This window comes from Centruroides vittatus, unplaced genomic scaffold, assembly GCF_030686945.1.
Source record: "Centruroides vittatus isolate TY-2023 unplaced genomic scaffold, ASM3068694v2 contig_401, whole genome shotgun sequence".
Lineage (NCBI taxonomy): Eukaryota > Metazoa > Arthropoda > Arachnida > Scorpiones > Buthidae > Centruroides > Centruroides vittatus.
Window position 1 is genome coordinate 1,566,715 of NW_027122216.1, and position 21,442 is coordinate 1,588,156.

Genomic DNA, 21,442 nt, shown 5'->3' on the forward strand with positions numbered 1-21,442 from the left:
TATTTTAAGAAGTTTTTTTAATATGTGATTTTTAATACTTTTATAAAAATAAAGTAATTTCGTTATCTGATTGCTTTTTTTATTTACAATTATCAAAAATTTGTTGTATCTTCTCTGTCGGAAAATTAATTTCATAAAGCGGTAAACTGTCACCTTAATCGCTCGGGGGTAGATAATTCAATGTGTCTGATAGCATTACCTGGCATGCAATTGGACCACAATTGTGAGGTTGTCAAATGTCGCGTAACAGCAGGATATCCGAGCAATGCCGAATCGTATGTCGGAACGTTAAGCACAGCGACAACTCTCCAGTTACAAACAATTATAGATGACGAGTCCGAGATAGGGTCGGTGACGCCGAGTATCCTTTTTCCAAAGAGGGGTGCGCATAATAGAAATGGCAGATTGAGAAGTTCTTCATGTCATTTTTATAACTTTTTCGAGTCCCAGATCGACCATTCCGATTGGTCGATCCTACTCATCTCCGCTTTCTAATTGATCTCCACTCGTTACCAAATGTAACGAGATCGGAACCCAGATTGCGGGATGAGTCAACACCGTCTGTCAATTCGATCCCAATCGAAGATGACTGATCTTAGGACTTACATCATTCTATTGTTAAAATATGAGAAGCACTCTCTTTTCTTATTATTCCATCAAACATGTCCTTATATGGACATCAAATTTATGCTTTTTTTTATTTGACCAGTTGAAAAAAAACAAATTCTATTCTTTTTATACGAGAAAACAAAAAAAATTTGTTTTGTGTGTGGTTCCGATCTACTTCCGGAGCCCCACACAACTATTCATTTACATAGCTATATGCCGAGTTTGTAGTACTCGGCAAATTCAAATAAATTTTTCAATCAATATTAATATTTAAATTTTTTCTCGAAAAAATTATAAATTATTATTGTGATCGCTATTATTGTTAAGATTTTCAAATAAAAAATTATATATATCTAATATAAATTCTATTTCCGTTATAAAGATGGCGTTGTTCTTTTTAAAGATGGCGGAAGATGCTATTTAGTTCGTTAGATTTCAAATGACTTAGGAAAAGCGAATATTTCGATTTATATCAAGTGAAATAAAAAACAAAGGTGTAATTTTAATTTATTACTTTTTTGTATATAGTATAAGACGATTTTATTTTTCTAATTTTCAATTAGTTTTATATTTTGCATTGGGAAAATATGAGAAATGTATCCATCTATAATTACCCATAATTATGTTTCTGATATGTTCATATCCCAAACTTTTATTAGTTTCTATTGTAGATAAATCACAACAAGGTGGTGTCAAAATGAACCAAGCTTACTGGAATTATTTCTATCCGATAAAATAACAACCTTTTTTTACGTTCCAGCACTATTTTAATTACGTAAAAACGTTTTCAACTGCTTTAAGCAGCCATCTTCAGTTAACCAATAAAAAGAACATAGAATTATAAAATTATGGAAAAAAGGCACGTAGAGTTCTAAATTTACGAAAAATTAAACGAAATTCTATTGCGCTCGCGCAAATTGTCGATAACGCGCTTGCATGTTAATCCAAACGTAGTGACGTATCAACGTAGGCATCGTAAAATATTACATTAAATAATTTACATTAAATATAACGATAAAAAATGGCGTTTTTTAATGATGTTCCGTCTCTTTAACAAATTCTCCGTTAGTTTAGGTTATCAAAGAAAGACTTCCAAGCTGATGCCAATGTGTCCGCATCTCTATGGTTGATGCAGTTTGTGGTTAAATGACAATACTGGTAGCATTTGCAAAAGAGCAAGGGATAACGGTATTTTGGGATAAAGCCTCGATCGTGAGGGCCGCAAGATCAAGACAAGCTGTTAAACACATTGAGAAAATGGAAATACACAGAGCTCATTTAACCACAAACTGCATCAACCATACAGTTGTTACCAAAACCAAGTTATTTCGTTTTACAAATATATTCCTGATTCCTATTCTAGATCTGTTACTGTGAGGAATGATGAGATAATCAGAAGAGTAAGGTAAAGAATACAAATTTTTAGACAAAATTATTATTGATCTAGCACAGTGGTTCTTAACCTGGGGTGCGTGCACCCTCAGGTGCAAGAGACCATTTCCAGGGGTGCGAGAGAAATTCAAAAATTTTTTTAAAATCTAGGTAATGCGCGTATGGAAATGGAATTTTAAAAACTAGACTTTGAACAGTTCTGGTGTAAATGGTTAGAAGCTTATCCACAATTGGCAAAAGCTGCACTAGAAACACTTTTACCATTTGCCACCACCTACCATTGTGAAATGGGATTTTCAGCATTTTTGCACATCAAAACAAAAGCCAGAAATTGCTTAAATGCATCTGATGACTTATGCATGGTTCTTTCAAAAAAAGAGACTCATTTTAATAGAATTATTATGAATAAACAACAACAATCTAGCCATTGAAATTTAAATATTGCTTTTTATGTTATATAGTAATATATATTGTAAATAAACATGGCATTTGTTTATGTAATAAATGTTTTTTCTTAAATAAAAAATATACACATTTTTTAAGGGTGTGCAAGAGCTTATTTTCATATTCAAGGGGGTGCCGACCCTTTAAAAGGTTAAGAACCACTGATCTAGCACAATGGTTCCCAACTTCTGTTCCATGAAATTCAAATTTTATTAGCAGAATTCTAGGGTTCTGATAAAATTGGGGATTCAATAATACAATCATTATTTCAGTTCTAACTAATGGCTTAAATAAACTTTTCATACATAAATAAAATTTCAAAAATTATTAATACAGTGGGTGATCAGTTAACGAACATAATCTGCTCCAAGACTTTGTTCACTATCGAATTGTTTGTTAACCAATTACCAATTTACCATAGGTTTTTATGGGAATTTGATTAATTCATTCTGCATACCCCAAAAAATAAAAAATATATACTTTCTTACTACGTTTATTTATACGTAATAATAAAACTACATATTTACACAGTTTTGCACTTTTATTAATCGTGTTTCTTCCGTTTGTGGGGGTTAAAGAATCTGTCCAGTGTCAATTGGTTTTCTCTTCAGGATTTTTTAGAATTAATTAATAGCATTGTAATTGTAGAGATCCCTGAGCCTATTAATCTCAACCTGGTTCGGATGCCATTCTAAGACTGTTGTTCTGATATCCTCCCACTTCTTTAAAACATGTATAATAGCAGATATCGGCATTAATCCTTTTTTTCGGAAGAAAACATATCTTGCCGAGTTTCTTGGTGTTGTTCATTCAAGAATTCTAGGTGTTCTTCTGTTGTCAGATCAGTTTCAGGTTTCATTGAGCTCTTCAATGTTTATTTCTCAGATGTGAGTTTTGTTACTCCTTTAGCTGCTCGAATCATCTTGATTATAATGTATCTTTCTTAGATAAGATTGAACTGCAGTCTACTGTAAACCTGTTCAAGCCATACTGCCCAGCAACATCAGACACCTTCTGCCCACTCTCTACCTTTGCTATTATACTCTCAACTTTTGAAAATACAGATGCAAAACTTAATGAGTGCCCGCCCGACAGTCTCACGAATACTATAAAAGAATTGTTTCTGTCAGAAAAATAAAAGGCTGGGATTACAAGGTAGAGTTTCAAAGTTTGGAAGAATACTATCCGATCACTATTTACCGGGTTGAGTGTCAACGTCTCCCGCGCTCGAAAAGTTTTGAATTGGTGCCTGAAGACGAGGGAAGACCAATCAGTATTCATTATTTTACGTTGCTGCTGCTTGTGTTTGTTCTGTGAGGTGTTCTTTATCTGAATGTGTGTTCATTGTCCGGACATAAAAATCTTTTGCGAAAGTGTTCGTTATCCAATTTGTTCATTAATGGATCACTCACTGTATTCATAGAGAAAGTGAACCTATGCATAGTCTACCCAGCTTGCATTTGTGGAAAATAAAATCTGTTGAATCTAGTGGTTAGAGAATCAAATTGTGTGATTTTTTTTTTTCTATTAAAGTCAAAAGGATTCTACAACTAAAATAAGTTGAAAACTGCTGAAGACTTGTTTTTTGTAGTGTATTTTGTGACAGAATAGTCCAGTTTTCAATGGATTTTTCTCTTTAAAGCTTTTTCACAAATTCTCAAATCAGGATATATCAGATTTTTTGAAAAATTCAGGTAGTATTGAAGGTTAGTCTTAATAATTTTATCCATTAAAAATTTTTTAAAGTAATAAAACTCCTCCACAAAAGTAAGTATATTTATTAGAATTGTGGCTTCTTGGTACCTTCTTGGTAGTTAAAAATGAATGTAATTCTTGGGACTAAAAAACAAATCAGAACTTTTGGTTAATGAGAAAATAACAAAAAAGAAATCTTTTGTAAAATTCCTCTTTATTCAATATTTTTGCAACCTAAATCATTATGTATCCATTGTCATCATCATCTGGATCATCATCAAGAGATTAGTATGAGTATCACAATTATTTCAAATAATATCTGAATAAAACTTATAAATAGGAGATATGTATTTTAGAAGTGACTTTAAATCTTTGGTTTTGGCAGTTTTTAAAGGTGTTTGGTATTTTGTCTCCAATTGGGAAAGTGCATTAGATGAAAAAGGAGAATTTGGTTTCTTTTTTTTTTAACATTTCCTTTTTTGAAATATTCATTGAGGTTTAATCAACATTCTATTTGGAAAATCTTCTATTAGATTGAAAATATCTGATTTAATGAAATTTTACCAAATCATGATCTGTTACATTCTTTTTAGTAAAAATGATTTTGTTAAATATTAAAAAAATATCATGTTGTGTCATTACTACTACTTTACACAAGTTAAATCTTTTTTACTTTCTCACTGCATCAAACCACTGGTCAGAAAAGTAAACTTCCCTTAAATATTTTTTGTATTTTTCAATAATAGCAGTCACAATCAGGAGATAGGCATGTGTAACCAGCTATAAGAAATCTATGGTTCTGTGGTTTTAAATTTTTGTTCACTTACTAGTTAAAGATATAGCAACATTATTAACCAGTTTGTTTTGCCCTGCCCAGCCCACTACAGTTATCTGTAGTGGGCTGGGCAGGGCTGTAAATATAGTAATATATTCAGATCCTGTGGTAAGCAAAGTATTAAGATGTTTTATTATCACGCTTGCAATTTATTTGCTGCCACATTTAGCTGTAGTTCCAATCTTATCCAAATATACATAGTTCTCTTATCAGTAACACAGTCATAAATTCCTAGGTTGTAAATCCATAATTTTCTAACATAAGTTGGTTAGAATCAAAGTTAGGGTAAGCATTGCTTACCCTAATTAAGGAGGTGTATGTCCCAGTTACTGACCTTGGGGCTCTAAAATGAATGTGTAGAACTTTTTGTAATCAACATTGAATCTGAGGCACCAGATATGAGTTTAATTATTATGTCTTTGTGTCTTCTGTCGTAATTTAAAATTTATCTTGTATACTGGTACTTTTTAATCAATTAACAGGACTTATTATACTGGAATTATGGATGCAGATATTTAGTCTTACAGATCAGAAATAATATTCATAAATACAGCCAGTAAGATTAAAGAAAATATTAAATTTGAATTAGAAAAAGAAAAACAGAATAGCATAAATTATTTAGATATAACCATTGAAAGAAAAAATAATAGATTAATTTATAAGAAACCCATACAAATACCCAAAATAATTAATTATAAATCTGTTATCCCGGTTAGTATGAAATATAATATATTTAAAATGTATATGAATAAAATAAGACAAAGAACAAGTGAAATAGAAACACAAAAAGAAGAAGAAAGAATTAAAATGTTTATTTTAAATGATTATCCAAAATGTTTATTAAATAAATGGATTGAAAAACTAGATAATGACAATCAATCAAAATCAATGGATAAACAGAAAAAAATTTGTTAAATTAAGGTATGTTTCAAAATTATTTGAAAGAATTTAAAAAGTTGTAAGTAGTAGAATTAATTTAATACCTGAAAAATAAATTCAACAAAAAAATATTTGTTATAGAAAAGAAGAAAAATATGGTATAACAAAGGAAAAAGGTGTAGTGTATTCATTTAATTGTAATTGTAACCAAAAGAAAACATATATTGGAGAAACAAAAGAAAATCAAAAATAAGAATAAGTGAACATATCCAAGCAATTAAAGGAAAATATGCAAATTCAGCAGTGGCTGAACATTGTAATACAGGAGGTTGTGAAATTGATTTAAATACAGAGAAAATAAGGAAAAAAGAAGAAAATAATTATAAAAGACAATTATATGAACACACAAATATAATTAAACAAACTGATAATGAAGTTCTAGTGATGTTTCTCAAACTCTGTCTCATTGAGTTGGGTTCCGTGTGTATCACGATCCGATAGTTGATTCAGGTTCGACGAAAAGTACACGTCCACACTCAATTCAGAGAATATTTACAGTTTATTTACAAAACAAAATACGTAGAATGTACAAGTTTGACAACATAACATATACAGGACAACAAAGTGTGGTGTCTCACGTATCAGCTTGGCCTTCAGAAACTATTAGACTCTGGGGAGGCCTCAGTCAGCTTGTGGAGTTGGCTCAACTGCACAGCCAGTCCAGTTGCCGCACTAACCCGTCCCTGAGATGTTTACCAGAGGAGAACACTCTCTCTACGCTCAGCAAGCTTCCCAAGTGCCTGAGACTACTGTATACCAGTCTCTTGCCTTTTTCCGTTTTTCTCTCACTCATCTTACTATTTAAGAGTTTTTGGACGACAACAATCACGATTCTTCCTTTCATCTGTAGCTTTCCAAAACGTCGGCTGTTCTCCTGACGAAAGAAGCTCATCATAACGTCTGTCTTTACATTTTTTTTCTAGCAAGCTAAAATGTGGCAAGCACATTGCCCCACCTGACGCAAGTCCAATAAACAAAGACAGTGCTCCTTTTGTTTCCCCACCTGTTTACAAATACAACACCAGGTGGGACCAATTCACAAGGTCATGTCACTTTTGTCCCTACTCTGTTAAAAGCAATCCTTTACACTGATAGAATAAATAACAACACTGGAAGGGTGATCCACCAATCATGGAGAAGCATTATAGAAGGGGGAGGGAGGGAGAGGTATAAAAGGAGAGATCAGAATGAATGGGAATATAGATTAAGTGAAAAAGAATAATCAAAAATGTAAGTTGTTGTAAAAGTACCACTATACAAGATAAATTTTAAATCACCAGGTATGAGATTTTGCTCAGGTGCCAAAACTGTTCAATATGGCCCTGTAAGCAATATCTGCTGAAGATCAAGCGAAATTATGAATTTATTTTTGTTTTTTTTAACTGATTGTATTTTTTTGAATTGGTTTGTATAGCCTCCACTTTGTTTTTAATGTACAGTGGTACCTCATACTTTGAACTTAATTCTTTCCAGAAAGTTGTTTGAAGTCAGAATCAATTTTTCCCAAAGGAATAATGGAAAATGAATTAAAAACAAAAATAAAACAAAATCAAAGGGGACAAATAATTATATTTGCTATTTTATTTTTGTTTTTTATTTATATTTTTCTATTGTTATTTTACTTTATTTTTATTGTTTTATTTGTATTATTTATTCTGTATAATTTTACATGTTCTATTGCAATGAATTCAGAACTTTGAAAGGTTGCAGACTCCTATTTCCAGCTGTTAACTTTTAGTCATTAATTAATTAATAAACTACATTACAAACAGGAATCTCAGGCATCTTATATTATTTTTTGTATGTTTTCAACTACATCATTAATTTGTTATTTTAACAGAACTTTTATAAATTATAAAATTCAATAAAAAGAACCATCTTTTTTATAACAAACTACTTCAAACAACGTTTACTCTGCAGTAAAATTAATTCTTTACTCTAACGTTTTCGGTTAGCTTTACTAACCCTCTTCAGGATTGACAAAAAAACCGTTATTTCGAAAAATACGTTCGAAAAACTTTCCAGCTGCGCAATCTCAGATCATTCTTTCACAGCTGCATACCGGCCGCTCTCCAAGCGGAAGGGATTCGATACGATTCTTTAAAATTAATGCTTTGCCCTTTTTCATTGTACTTGCCAAATACACCACGCTTCTGTATATTTAAGTTGCCTTATATTTGCCACTTTCTGTACAATTTTCGCATCGTCCCAGTTGATAGACACCTTGTCCGGATCCGCTATCGCATAGTTGGCTAATGCCGTAACTGGTTGCCTGCATCTTACATTTCTTTTATGTTCCTCTATCCTTACCGCCAGCAATCTCTTCATGGCCCCTATATAATACAGCTCTGTATCCTGCCTTTTATCCTGCACTGGTATTCTGTAAACCCCTGGAATTTTCATTCTGTCTATGGGCGCTTTGTCGTTCCGTAGCAACTGAAATACAGTAGGGTTCCTCCTGTATGCTATTTTTTATTCTTCTCTATATGTTGCTTAATTGAGTTCTATACTCCATTATGGTAAATTCTCCCTTTTCTTTACGCTCATTATTACCTTTCTCTATGTGGAGGAAGAAGGAAAAATAGCTACTAAGATGTATTGTAAACCATCGTACATTCCAGAGATGTTACCATGGCCTTCCCATGACCCGATGAACTACAAATTGGCAGCCTTCAGAGCACTGCTTAGAAGAGCATACATGCATTGTAGCAGGATGCAAGACACAAGAAGGGAGGTAGAGTACATCAAGAAAATAGCAGAAAGTATAGGAATAAAGAGTAGCAAAATAAAACGGTTGGTGCAAGAAATAGAGAAATGTATTAATGAGCGTAAAGAAAATGGAAAATTTACCATAACAGCATACAGGAGGAACCCTACTGTATTTCAGTTGCTACGGAACGACAAAGCGCCCATAGACAGAATGAAAATTCCAGGGGTTTACAGAATACCAGTGCAGGATAAAAGGCAGGATACAGAGCTGTATTATATAGGGGCCATGAAGAGATTGCTGGCGGTAAGGATAGAGGAACATAAAAGAAATGTAAGATGCAGGCAACCAGTTACGGCATTAGCCAACTATGCGATAGCGGATCTGGACAAGGTGTCTATCAACTGGGACGATGCGAAAATTGTACAGAAAGTGGCAAATATAAGGCAACTTAAATATACAGAAGCGTGGTGTATTTGGCAAGTACAATGAAAAAGGGCAAAGCATTAATTTTAAAGAATCGTATCGAATCCCTTCCGCTTGGAGAGCGGCCGGTATGCAGCTGTGAAAGAATGATCTGAGATTGCGCAGCTGGAAAGTTTTTCGAACGTATTTTTCGAAATAATGGTTTTTTTGTCAATCCTGAAGAGGGTTAGTAAAGCTAACCAAAAACGTTAGAGTAAAGAATTAATTTTACTGCAGAGTAAAGATTGTTTGAAGTAGTTTGTTTGTAGTAATGCAGTGTACATAGTAATCAATATTTTTTATTTTTAAAAAGTTGTTAAAATGTAATATTTTAATATATAATATATAAATTTATCAAAATTTATTTAAATATTTTAAAATATTTGCTTAGTAATAAGTGTTTTTAGAAAATGGGATGTGGACATCTGACAAGTATCTGATGGACCACAGTTTTGGAATTATTTGGTTTCTGTAATCACTGTTCCATTGTATTAGTTTCAGATTCAAAAATTCTAACTGTTCTTTTGAAAGAGTTCCATTTATTCTATTCGAAACGTTAAATGTTAATTTTGAAGAAATGTTTTCAGCTACTTTTCATGTCATCTTCAGGTTAAATTCTAAATTCTGCAATTTTATTCCATTTTGGTTAATGTTTTTTGATTTACTGTATAGTGCCATGATAAAGACATAGTATTTCATAACTAACTTATTGAACTATGAAAGTCCTTTTATGTTATTTCTATTAAATTTTTAATATATACACACATAATGTTCATGAAATTAATTTTATATATTTATTTGTTTGCAGAGAAAAAATGTTTTCTTGTAAGAAATGTAACAAAATCTTCTCAGATGTGGAAGACTACATTAATCATAAGGACCATGATGAAGAGGAACATACAGAAAATTCAAATATTAATGTTTCAGCAAGTAATCCCTTCAGTTTTTCTTGCCCTCCTTGCAATAAGAAATTTACTGGAAATGCTTCATATCAAGATCATATGAAAAGCATAAAACACAAGAAAAAATTAACTGAAATTGAACAGATCAAAAAAATGCAAAATGGCAATGGAATAAATGATACATGTGTTTCTGAGAAAGAAGATTCAGTAACGAATAATGATGGAAGTTTTGTAGGAATTCATTCAAACACATCTACTGATTTTCCTTTTAAATGTGATCTCTGTGATTCCTGCTGTAGTGGATATGAGACATTTCAACAACATTTAAAAGGGAAAAAACATATGAAGAAATTAAGAGAGTTAGAAATAATGAGTAAGATAGATTCAAATGAAAAAATAAAAGAATCAAAACCTTTTGAAATTTTTCAACAAAATCAGAATAATACATCTAACTTTAATAACAGCATTATGGATACATCATTAACAAGAAATATATGGGATGCATGTAATGATGGTGATAATATGGATGTAACTAGTTCTACTTGCGAAAGTAATAATTCTTCATGGTGCAATATTTGTGAACAGAATCCGTTATTGTCAAATATGTCTTTAGAAACTATGGAACAGAATCTTTCTACGCAGAAGGCAAAGATACCAAATGAATTTGTTATTAGAGATGAAAAAATGCAAATTGACAAAAGTAATAGCACTAATGAAGTTGATGCAAATTTTACAGAAAATGGAATAGGTGATTTAAATAAATCTTCACAATTTTTTACTTGTGAAATATGCAAAGTAGACATAAGTGGAATAATACCTTTCCATCAACATATAAATGGATCTAAACATAAAAAAGAAGTAAAGAAGGCCGAGTTACTAAAATTCCATTCCATGTCTAACATTGAAGAAACCAATTCGTACCAACAGGACAAAATTATACAGGAATCAAAAGGCATTTCTTTAAATACTGAAGTTTGTTCTATGATAACACCACCAGTTTCTAATTCTTATCCAACTCTGTCACTGTCAAATTCATGTGCAGAAAAATCTTTGTTTTGTGAAATTTGCAATGTAGTTTGTAGTGGAATTATTCCTTTTCAAACACACATTGATAGTGTCAAACATAAAAAAAAAAAATTAATGCTACAAAAGTTTAATCCTCAAGCTACTCAATCTCAAGATTCAAAAGCACAAGATTTGAGTAATATTTCATCCAGTATAGAAAATAATATGAGTCCTTTGAATCAGACCAAAACCATCGAGCAAGCATGTAGCAAAAATAATCAGCAAAATGAACCCAAAAATTTGCCATATAATCCGAATTGTTTTCAAAATAGTGTACCTGTAGCTACATCCTCCTGCCAAGAACACAACAAAAATAAACATTTTAATGAAAGAGATTTTGAGGTACTTGACGAAGATAAAAATATAAAAGTTGAAAATGTAAATCATTTATCAGAAATAAAAGATCCAGAAGAAATTTCAAATAATTCAGAGTGCAACAAATATTCTAATACTAGAAATGTACTTTTCTCTGAAAATATTGGTCAAGATCAGTTAACCACTTCATTACAGTTTTTTGCATGTGACAAATGTCATATGCATTTTACTGGCGAAGTTCCCTATCAGCAACATCTGGAAGGTCTGAAACATAGTAAGAAACTACAACAATTACACTACCTTGAAAAAAGAAATGGTCAAAATCCATCTGCTTGTAGTAGTAATCTTGAAAATGTCAAAATTCCATTGCCATCTACTAGATTGCCACAAAACAATATTGAACAGAATTTAGATCAACTGTGTGATAAATTAATAAATTCTAAACGCATTGATATTACATCTCCAATAAGTGATGATGCTGAAAATATACTAGAAAATGACCTTATTAGTTCTACGGGATCTTCAATAGTTGTGATTGATAGTCAAAACTGAACTTTATTTCCGTAATTTATCAGAAGTTTAATCATCCGAAAAGGCACTGAAAACATTTCAGCAGTTTCAAACATATTTAAAATGTAATTATTAGCAGATGTTTAAAAATTCATAGTTATTTGTTGCAATAATAAATATTTAATAAACGATTAAATATTTTTGATTATTCTTGAATGATGTCTAGTTTTAAATTACACAATTAACATTCATAACTGGAATAATAACTATTGGAGTTGAACGATTGATGATTTTTTTAGTATTCCTAGCTTCAATCAATTATTTTAAGATCGCACACGCAATAAAACCTCGATTTAACGGACTAATTCGGGCGAGGGGTGTCCGTTAAAGCCGGAAGTCGGTCACGCGAACGAGTTAAAAAATTGACAAATTAGTTTTTAATATAGTTGAGTAGTAATTTGATATAAATCAAATTTGAAAGTATTAAACGTGGAGACATTTTTTAGATAATATATAATCGTTTAAGCTAAATATAAAAATTTGCATAAAATGTTTGGTGTACATTTTGCGTTCTATAATTGATTAACTACTTTTATTACAGTTAATAACTAATTAAATGATTTTAATAATAATAAAAATAACGTACAAATTTTAAGGCGAATTGTTTTCGTAATAATAATTAAATTTTAATGTTACTATGATAACAAAAACAGTAATATAAAACGACGCGATGACTAAAATAGAAATGGTTTTTATTATATTAATTTTTAATTGATGAAAATATTCTTCTCTTTTTGGATTTCGGTTATAAATGACTTCATAATATCGACGAAGTGAAAATTATTTTTCGTTTCGAATATCCGTTTCATTTATATACACCGGTATCTAAACATTTCTGCAGGTCAACAATAACGCTTGGTTAATAACAGACAAATAATTGGTAAGTCATTTCTGTTACTTTGACTATATAAAAGAAATTTAATTTTTATTTATTATTGTCTCGACGTAATTTTTAATAAGATTTAATATGGCAAATAGATAAGCACGACATCCGTATATCGCGGCCGTTTGATACAGGACCAATACTTAATACCGCACTACTGTAAATGGATTCGTGATATACAGTACACACAACTTGCCAAAATAGTTGACTGCTCGATAACATTTACGTTCTAAATTTTATTGATTTGACCGGAAGATGAACAGTAATTATACATCAGCGATACTCAATCATCGAGCCACATGTTTGCAACATTACGCGGGTCGCGACTTTACAAGTTAGTAGGGGAAAGTAGGGTAATGGGGCCCACCTGTTTTTTGGCTAAACGGTTTAGAATTTTCAATTCCAACAGATGCTTGCAGAGCCAACTTCGAATTCTGAATATGGTGGCTGTTCTGTGCACATGATTGTGTGAGGAAAAAACATTTTGTGCATCTTTCTTCTGATTGGAACACTATCATTTGTTCGACTGTATTTACCCTCGTATATAACTTATTGTTTCAATAATACATATTAATGCTAATTATTCCCTCAACTATTAAAGTACGTATGAAGAAAAGATTTCACTTTATCCCTTTGTGTCTAGTCAAGGTTAGAAACATAAAATGGCATGAAGGAATAATGGGGCTCAACGAAAATCAAATGATAATTAAGACAATGACATAGATGCAAGCAATGCTAATAATACCTGCATCATCTGTGGAGAATTTGGTAGAAAGAATTGTGGTACAGATTCTCCAGATGATTACGTTTGTGATTATTGTGTTGAGTGATTTAATTTAAACATATGAAAAAACTTAACTTAATATTTCATATATAAAAAATTTTTTTTCTAGATTTTGAACAAACATTTCTAACGTTTCGGTCTTTTTTTCAATGTTTTTATATGATGGTTCCAGTGGTGATATTCAGCGGGTTCGCACAGGTTCGGCCGAACCCGTTGTTAAAATTTTCAGTTTTCCGAACCTTGTTAAACACACGGAACATTTCTCAATGGTTTTGTTTTTTTTTTTTTTTTAAATATATTAAAATATACGTATTATACTCTGTAATACTACTAAACTAGAGCCTTATACCCCGTTCGCACCGAGCATTTCAATCTAGATTGTAAGCAAGGTCGGGGACTATGCCTTGGTGCGATCTCTCTCGACCGAAACGAGTTTTAATCGCGATCGATTCAAGAGAGTTCTTGAAACTAGATCCAGTCATAAGAGAGATCCCACAATCTCACGCGCGCGAGATAATACAAGATGGCTGTGGAACACGTGTCGGGCTATGGACAGCGAAATAAAAAGGATATTGTATTTCGAGAGATGATGGCATCTATGTATTATCAGCAGTGCCATTCGGGGGTGAAAAATTTCTCTGCCTAAAAAAAAGGTCGACAGCACTAATATACACTATTGTTACCTGGTCTTCGCCCAGGGCTCGTTACGTTCCAAATACGCCACTGATTATTAGATATATCGGAAGAAAAGTTTATTGTATTTATTTCTAGCCAAAACTTCCATTTCGTTTGTCGGTGATTGTCAGGGAAAATTTTTCTGCTGCTAGCGAACCCTTTGTTAACTATTTCGAATATTATCACTACTCGATGGTTCCCATTATCCCACATGGTTGGGTAATGGGCTCAATGTAATTTTTTTTTTCTTATAATTAAAATAATATGGAGAGGAGTACTCAAGTTTTGACACACGTATTTTATTTCTTAGAGTACATTGTTAGCACCATTAAAATAACTTATCACAATATTGCAAAGTTTTCTTTAAAATATGCAAAATACCTTTTTTTTTTTTTTTTTTTTTAACTCTTTCCGCCCTGTGGGCACTAAGAGGGCCTCTTATAGCAAGCCCATTATGGGTTCGGCCAGGCCCACAATGGGGCGGCCGGGTGGTGAGGGACGGGGACCGACATATCCGGACGGACCACCCCCCGAAAAATTCCTGGGGATTTTTCGACCCGTCCGGATTCGATCCCGGGTCCCCCAGGGCGGCAGGCTGCTAACCTTGACCGCTCGGCCATCCGACCGCAAATGCAAAATACCTTAGGTTGACCCATTACTTTCCCCTACGCTACACATTATAATATAATACTTTTAAAAATATAAAAATTTTGGGGATCTTTTTTTTTACCGATCGCCATACTTTTCCTCCATTATATATAAAACAGCCGGGAAAGCAAAAATCTTAATTGTTGCGAGATTCTTTATATACAGAATATCTTAAAATATTTAATTTAAAGTAAAAAAAAAAAACCATTGATTTAAACATTTTAAAATTAGAAAGATATATGTGATGTTAGGTAATTTAGAAGTAGGCTAAATCCTAGAAGAAAATAGGAGCTTAAATAGTAAAACTGTTTTTAATAGTGTCCTTTATATAATTATAAATCTCAAATAAACACTTATCGTGAATTTAGACAATCTAAAGCAGACATGTCAAAGATACAGCCCGCGAGACAAATAATACTTAATGAACAAAATTGTTGAATTCAATCATTATTATTATTACAGTATTGTTTTTATTTTTATTTATTCATATTACTTAGTTATCTATTTTTATTTTTTGTTTACATTATGTTTTCTCTATTTCATGTTTTGAATTTCAAATTAAAGTCTGTCTTGGCAAGATCATTTATTACATAATTCGCATTATTTTGCATATGAAATGAGTGTTTTCAAAATATTATTAAATTAAAATTTATCGTTGTACTTTGAGTTTTGCAATCCATATTTTCGGATCAGTTTACAGACTTGTAAATTGGCCGAAAATGTTTGGTCTGTGATTAGTGTACTTTTCCAGCAATAACTTTAACTATTTTAACTATTAGAAAATAGCAAAAAGCTTAATTTGGAGGGTAGGGGTGGGTTTTATAAAAAAAAAAAAAAAAAAAAAAAAATGTAAATGCTAATAACGAGTAAAATCGTCATTAAAGTTCGACCCTACTGGATATGCACACGACCCCCATTGTCTCCCCACCCTCTCGACCTTTCTTCTTCTTCTTCTTAGCGTTGTCCCACAGATGCTAGAGTCCGCTGTTCGATCAAGTGCATCGTCTGGGTTTAGGTGCAGAGCCTTTAGGTCTGCGTTGATAGCAATCTTGCCATCGTTGCTTCGGTCTTTCGCGTGGCCGTCGGCCGTTCACCTCTAGGTAGTATGCAACGTTGGCAACTGTATCCCGGGCTGATCGTCAGGCTTTGCCAAACCAGCGCAGGCGTCACTCTCATTTTTGCCTCAATGGGCGCGATGCCAAATTGTTGGCATATTGTGTCATTAGTGATATGGTCGAGGAGGGAAACACCAAGCGTCCTGCGAGCTATGCGCATCTCCATGGAATGGAGACGCCGTTCGGTTGCTCTCGTTGATGGCCAACATTCGGAACCAGAGAGAGCGACGGGCCACAGTCCGGTAGATTTTCGATTTTAGGTACTGTACATACACACACAAACATGTGGCCGTTCAATAATTACGTGTACAGCCACTTTTTACACTGTCGTACAGGACAGAGAGAAATGGAGGTGTTACTTTTCGTTAAACTGTACACGTAAATAAGGCGGCTCGGCGACCACTATACACAATTTTCTAAAGGTGTTTTATTTTTCAGTTTTGGCTCATGGAATATCAAAGATTTTTTTTCTTATAATCGTTCTAATTATCTTTAAATGCCATGATTTTAACGATATTTGAAGAGAATTCTGTGTTATATATACTAGTTATTCGTTAGAAATTTATTGAATACTGTTTGTTTAGAAATACTAAAGATGTTTATTCTGATACTGAAAATATTTGCTTTAACGTATTTATTTTTAGATTATAGTTTAAAAAATGGAAGAAGAAAAAGAAAATAAATTTATTTGTGATATTTGTAACAAAATATTCAATGGAAAAATGATCTATTCGCAACATCTCCAAAGCAATAAACATTTGAAGAACGAGATGAAGAACAATGGTAATTCATCCGTAGAAGAAGAAGAAATCTACCAGTGTGATATATGTGTCAAAGTTTTCTCTGGTCCCATTCCTTTTCGCCAACATTTGTTTAGTTCTGCTCATATTAAAGAAGAATTAAAAAGAAATAAAAGGAAAGAAGATTATGAATTAAGATGCAATCGCGCAGTGGATCAGCCAGAGGAATGTTCTGCTGGAAAAGCAACGAGTGAGACAAGCAGCGAAGGAAACACGGAAGGTTGTGATTTATGCGGAATTTTTAAATTTACCAATTTACAATCTTTAATTCAGCACTTAAATACCGAAGACCACATTAAGAAGAAATACATGAAACTGAATTAAATTAAATAGCCTATACAAAGTATTGCTATGAATGGTTATATGTAGCTATCACTATACTATTTTATGCACATTTTAAAAAATTTTTGTGTATTATAAAAGTAATTTCAAATATTGAAGATAACATTTTTTGTAATTTTTTAATATAAAAAATTAAAATATTTCATCAGATAAACGTTTCATTAAAACAAGTTACACAAGTTTCCCAGCAAAAACATCAAAATTGCGTGTGGCGCCATCTGTTACAATATTTTATTTTTAAAAACTTTTATTATTATTATTAATTATTATAAAATGATAAAAAGCTTAATTTTGTGGGTATATCTGAGTTTTTATTTTAAAAAATTGTAAATTCCAATAACGAGTAAAATCTTCATTCAGCTCGACTCTACTGGAAGAATGTGATACACAATCTCCGCTCTTTCCCCACTCCTTCGACCTTTAAGCACCAAAATTAAATATCATCAATGTCCCCGATGGACAAAACTCCCTGCAAAATTTCAGAAATTCTCGACAAAAGGCACACGAATTATTAAGCTTCAAAGCATGGAGCCATAATACTGGAACGGCAGTTTCTGAAAGGAAGTGAAGCCAGTATAACGCGAGCAGGAAGAAAGTCGCCATCTCGAGCCTGGAAGAAACAGTAAGCTCGTTGCCTAAAGTTGAAATTCAACGAAGCATTTCTGCTTTTTTATTTATTTTTTAATTAAGGTGTTTGATTAACTCGAAAGCTTCGCGTATGTATTACTCATCTCTGTGTGCATTAGAAAAGCTGTTTACTGTATATGTACATTTACACCTTTACTTTTATTTGTTAACGAACTTTGTTTGTAAATTCAACTATATAATAAGATTAAAAATTGCAGCCCGGCATTATAACCATGCGGCCATAAGTAATTTCTATTTTCTCAAAATCGAAATAACGATCGAATCGGCCGTAACATCTTGTTACTCACGCTTTAATATTGGTAAAATAATAAATTAGGGATAGAGACGTTTCAAATTTTTAAGTAATTTAGATAATGTCAATTCTTTCTTTTCGAATTACACTACTGCATAATACGTCACTGGGACAGCCGAATTCTACCCGATTGGTTGATCTGTTACGCGCGAATTATGTGTCTAATGGAAAAATAATTTTAAAAATATGACAGATGATCGTCTTTACTATAACAAAAAGTCACAAATCAATATTATAATAAAATCTCTGTTAAATACAGTAATTTTAACTTTCCAACGATCTTTAAGGTTTGATATATAATTAAAGAAATCAGTTTCTACAAATTATACAGTTGTGTCCATTGCCATAACACAAAACATTTGTGAAAATAGAGAAAACGCGCCGACGAATAATTTCGAATTATTCTGTTTAATTAAAGTTCAAACTATAACGGTGCAAATTTCATATGGGATATGATGCGTATATAAACTATAGCGGAGTAATATCAATGTAAAGTATTTATTAATTTAGATTCTGCTTTAACAATTCCATTAGATTTGGGCTTAACGAAGAGTGAAAATGAGTGGAAAGACCCCGTTCGTCGTATCTGTGAAGATCGATCAATTGTTATGGAAATAGAGATTCGTCGGAAAATCATTGACACTAATCGTGATATTCGGCTTAACAATGTTCAAAAATACGTAAAATTAGAAACATCGTGGTCTATACTTGCCGATAAAATCGACGCAAACGAAACAAAACTGAGAAAAACACCTGAAATAATCGCACGAACTGAAAATCCAACCGCTCGCAATAACACTAACCGACCACTCGCAACAATAAAACTCTGACAATTTGTTATTACAGTTTTATTGTTGCGTTGCCACGAAATTTAATATTAAAAGTTTGGCTGAATTGTGTGATTTGCGCGGACCTTTCCTTGCATATACTCGTACACTAATGTTAACGTCAATATGTACGCAAAAACTTAATATTCTCGTATAAAGATAAATAAAACTTTCGATTTTATCATGACCCTTACAAACGGAAAAAGAATAAACTTCAAGTATAGAAACCCCAATTTTATTTACCTCTGTAACTTAGTTCAGCTGCTGAAGGGCGCTATTAAGCAATTTTCGCTTTGGTGGCAACACTAGTATACCTCAGCTACTCATTATTGTTGTTTGGCTCTTAGTACAGTAAAACTAAAAATGTATAACTTATACAAAGCTACAATAAAATGGGAGACGTTTACGTAGAAAATAGAAATGAAAGGCCAAATGAACGCACCAGAAAAGCCTGACGTTAACAAAAATAGCTGTCATTGTTCTGTTCATTAAACGGTGTAGGCGAACTCACTGAGTCACGTATGGGTTTTACCTGCTAAAAATTACGATTTTGGCTGAAATACTTCTTTGAAAATTTTGAGGTCTCAGTCGTCTGCAAACTTTTTCGACAGTCGACCCCTTCAAGAATTTCTCAACCTTCCATGGACACCCTCTACTTTACTGTTAAGCTACGTGATTATAATAGGACAAGCAAACAACACGCTTATTGGGCTGCAATTAGAAAATTCCGTCTGTCTTTTCCTTATCTCGAGAACGGAGTTAAATAGATAAAGACGAGACCAGATATGGAAACTTTAGGGGCAGCAGGAGACCACGATTATGTACTAACTATATAGGAACTTCTGATGCAAACCGGAAGTCACGTTATTTCAATTGAAAAATTTTCTTCGTAAAGCAGTTAGATAGATGACCGGCACGACTCTATTGTTAAAGGTAAAGTATGACGTACAGGGGCAAGCCACAACTGATTTGAATGGGCTCTCTACCTCAAATTAAGTAGTGGCTTGCCCCTGCACATCATACTTTTCCTCTAACAATAGTCATGCCGATCATCTATTAACTTTTTGGCCTATCAGTGACCAAGCGGATCCGTTCCCTGAACACTGGAAGTTCGTTCGTGGGTTCGCATCTCGCTCGGACGGGCTGGCCACGTGGAGTTTTCAGGGTTTTCTCCACGTCCGTAACGCCTGAATAGAGGCTAGTTTCCCTTAAAAGATCTCCCGGAAGGCATTATTTTCCCGCGCGCGTGGCCATTCCATTTATAAGGCCGGTTAATCGGACGCCTAGCGTTCATAACCTCGCTCTCACGGAGTATAAAGCCTATATGTGCTGAATGCTCCATATCAACCAATCAACGAAAGAAGAGAGAAGTGTTTATGAGAATCCAAACTTTAACAAAAAAAAAAAAAAAAAAATTAATTGACGATGACGCCATATGTGTTTCACAATTGTCCTCAGCTACCTGAGAAAATCTCTACTTACACTTCCTTGACGACGAAAGCGACGCATTGCCGTGATCTGCTGACCTCTTACCGGGCGATAACGCACTGATAACGAAATTAACGGCCTGAATAGTCAGTCGTCGCCAGTACCTCTAGGATTAAAGTCATCAAATTTTTGTGTGTCAGTGCCCATTGTACTCTATCGGATTTTCACGTTACTCTCAGCTGCGCCTAGAAGAACTTTCCCAGATCGAGCCAGAACCTTCTTGATCCAGACCTATCCCGAACGATCCAAATCCGGACAACCTCCAGACCGTCGATATCCGAATCCTCACAAAAACGTCCAAATCCCGAAACGATCCAATCCAAGGAACGTCAGGTATTTATGGCCTATCTAACCTTATTTTATGTATTGTAACATAATGAGTCTTTCGTCCTTTAAAAATAAACGTTGTCTCTGCGTAAGTCACTTAAGGTGCAATGTTTCTCACTCCATCCCGAATCCGTTCGCGTGACCTACTTTCAAATCAAACCGCCGTCTCGGCTTCCGGGTCAATCTAGACCCGATGGTGTCATTCCTGACGAGGCACTAAAGAGGTGCCGACCCTCCGGTCACATGTTATACTCCCAATATCTAGTATATCTAGATGACAGTCGAATGTTTGAGCGGTTAAGACTTCAGTCTGCCGCTGAGATCTTACCTGATGTGTCAAGTCCCGTCCCATACAGTCCGGCAGCCCACATTGTGGATCTTAAGAAACCAAAGATGGATAAAATTAAAAAGCCCTCTCTTAGTGCCTTCGATAAACGTGTCAGACGTGGAATGAAACTATATTTTGTAGTCGGATAATGAAGACATTGAGGACATGGCTATTCTGTTTTAACTTTTGGCCTCTATATAAATAGCCTCTACTCTAATGATATGCAATGTTTATCTTTCTTATCATTCATTCATTCTTGTTTTGTTTCCACTTATTAGATAATGTTAATAGTCTGAAAACTGATTTTATAGCACTTCCATATTCCCTGATATCATTATCATTCTGTT

At 33.3% G+C, this 21,442-nt stretch overlaps 1 protein-coding gene across 1 annotated transcript; it reads left to right on the top strand.

Annotated features, from left to right (window-relative positions):
- Positions 1 to 1,014: 1,014 nt before the first annotated feature.
- Positions 1,015 to 12,074, top strand: LOC136976538 (protein kinase 4-like). The gene is made up of 2 exons (XM_067271847.1): positions 1,015 to 1,103; positions 9,895 to 12,074. Exon 2 carries the CDS (start codon positions 9,902 to 9,904, stop codon positions 11,918 to 11,920), a length of 2,019 nt encoding a protein of 672 aa, XP_067127948.1. The 5' UTR covers positions 1,015 to 1,103; positions 9,895 to 9,901; the 3' UTR covers positions 11,921 to 12,074.
- Positions 12,075 to 21,442: the final 9,368 nt, after the last annotated feature.

Excerpts from the sequence above, each read along its gene's own strand:
- LOC136976538 (XM_067271847.1), top strand. The coding sequence starts at position 9,902 with ATGTTTTCTTGTAAGAAATGTAACAAAATCTTCTCAGATGTGGAAGAC.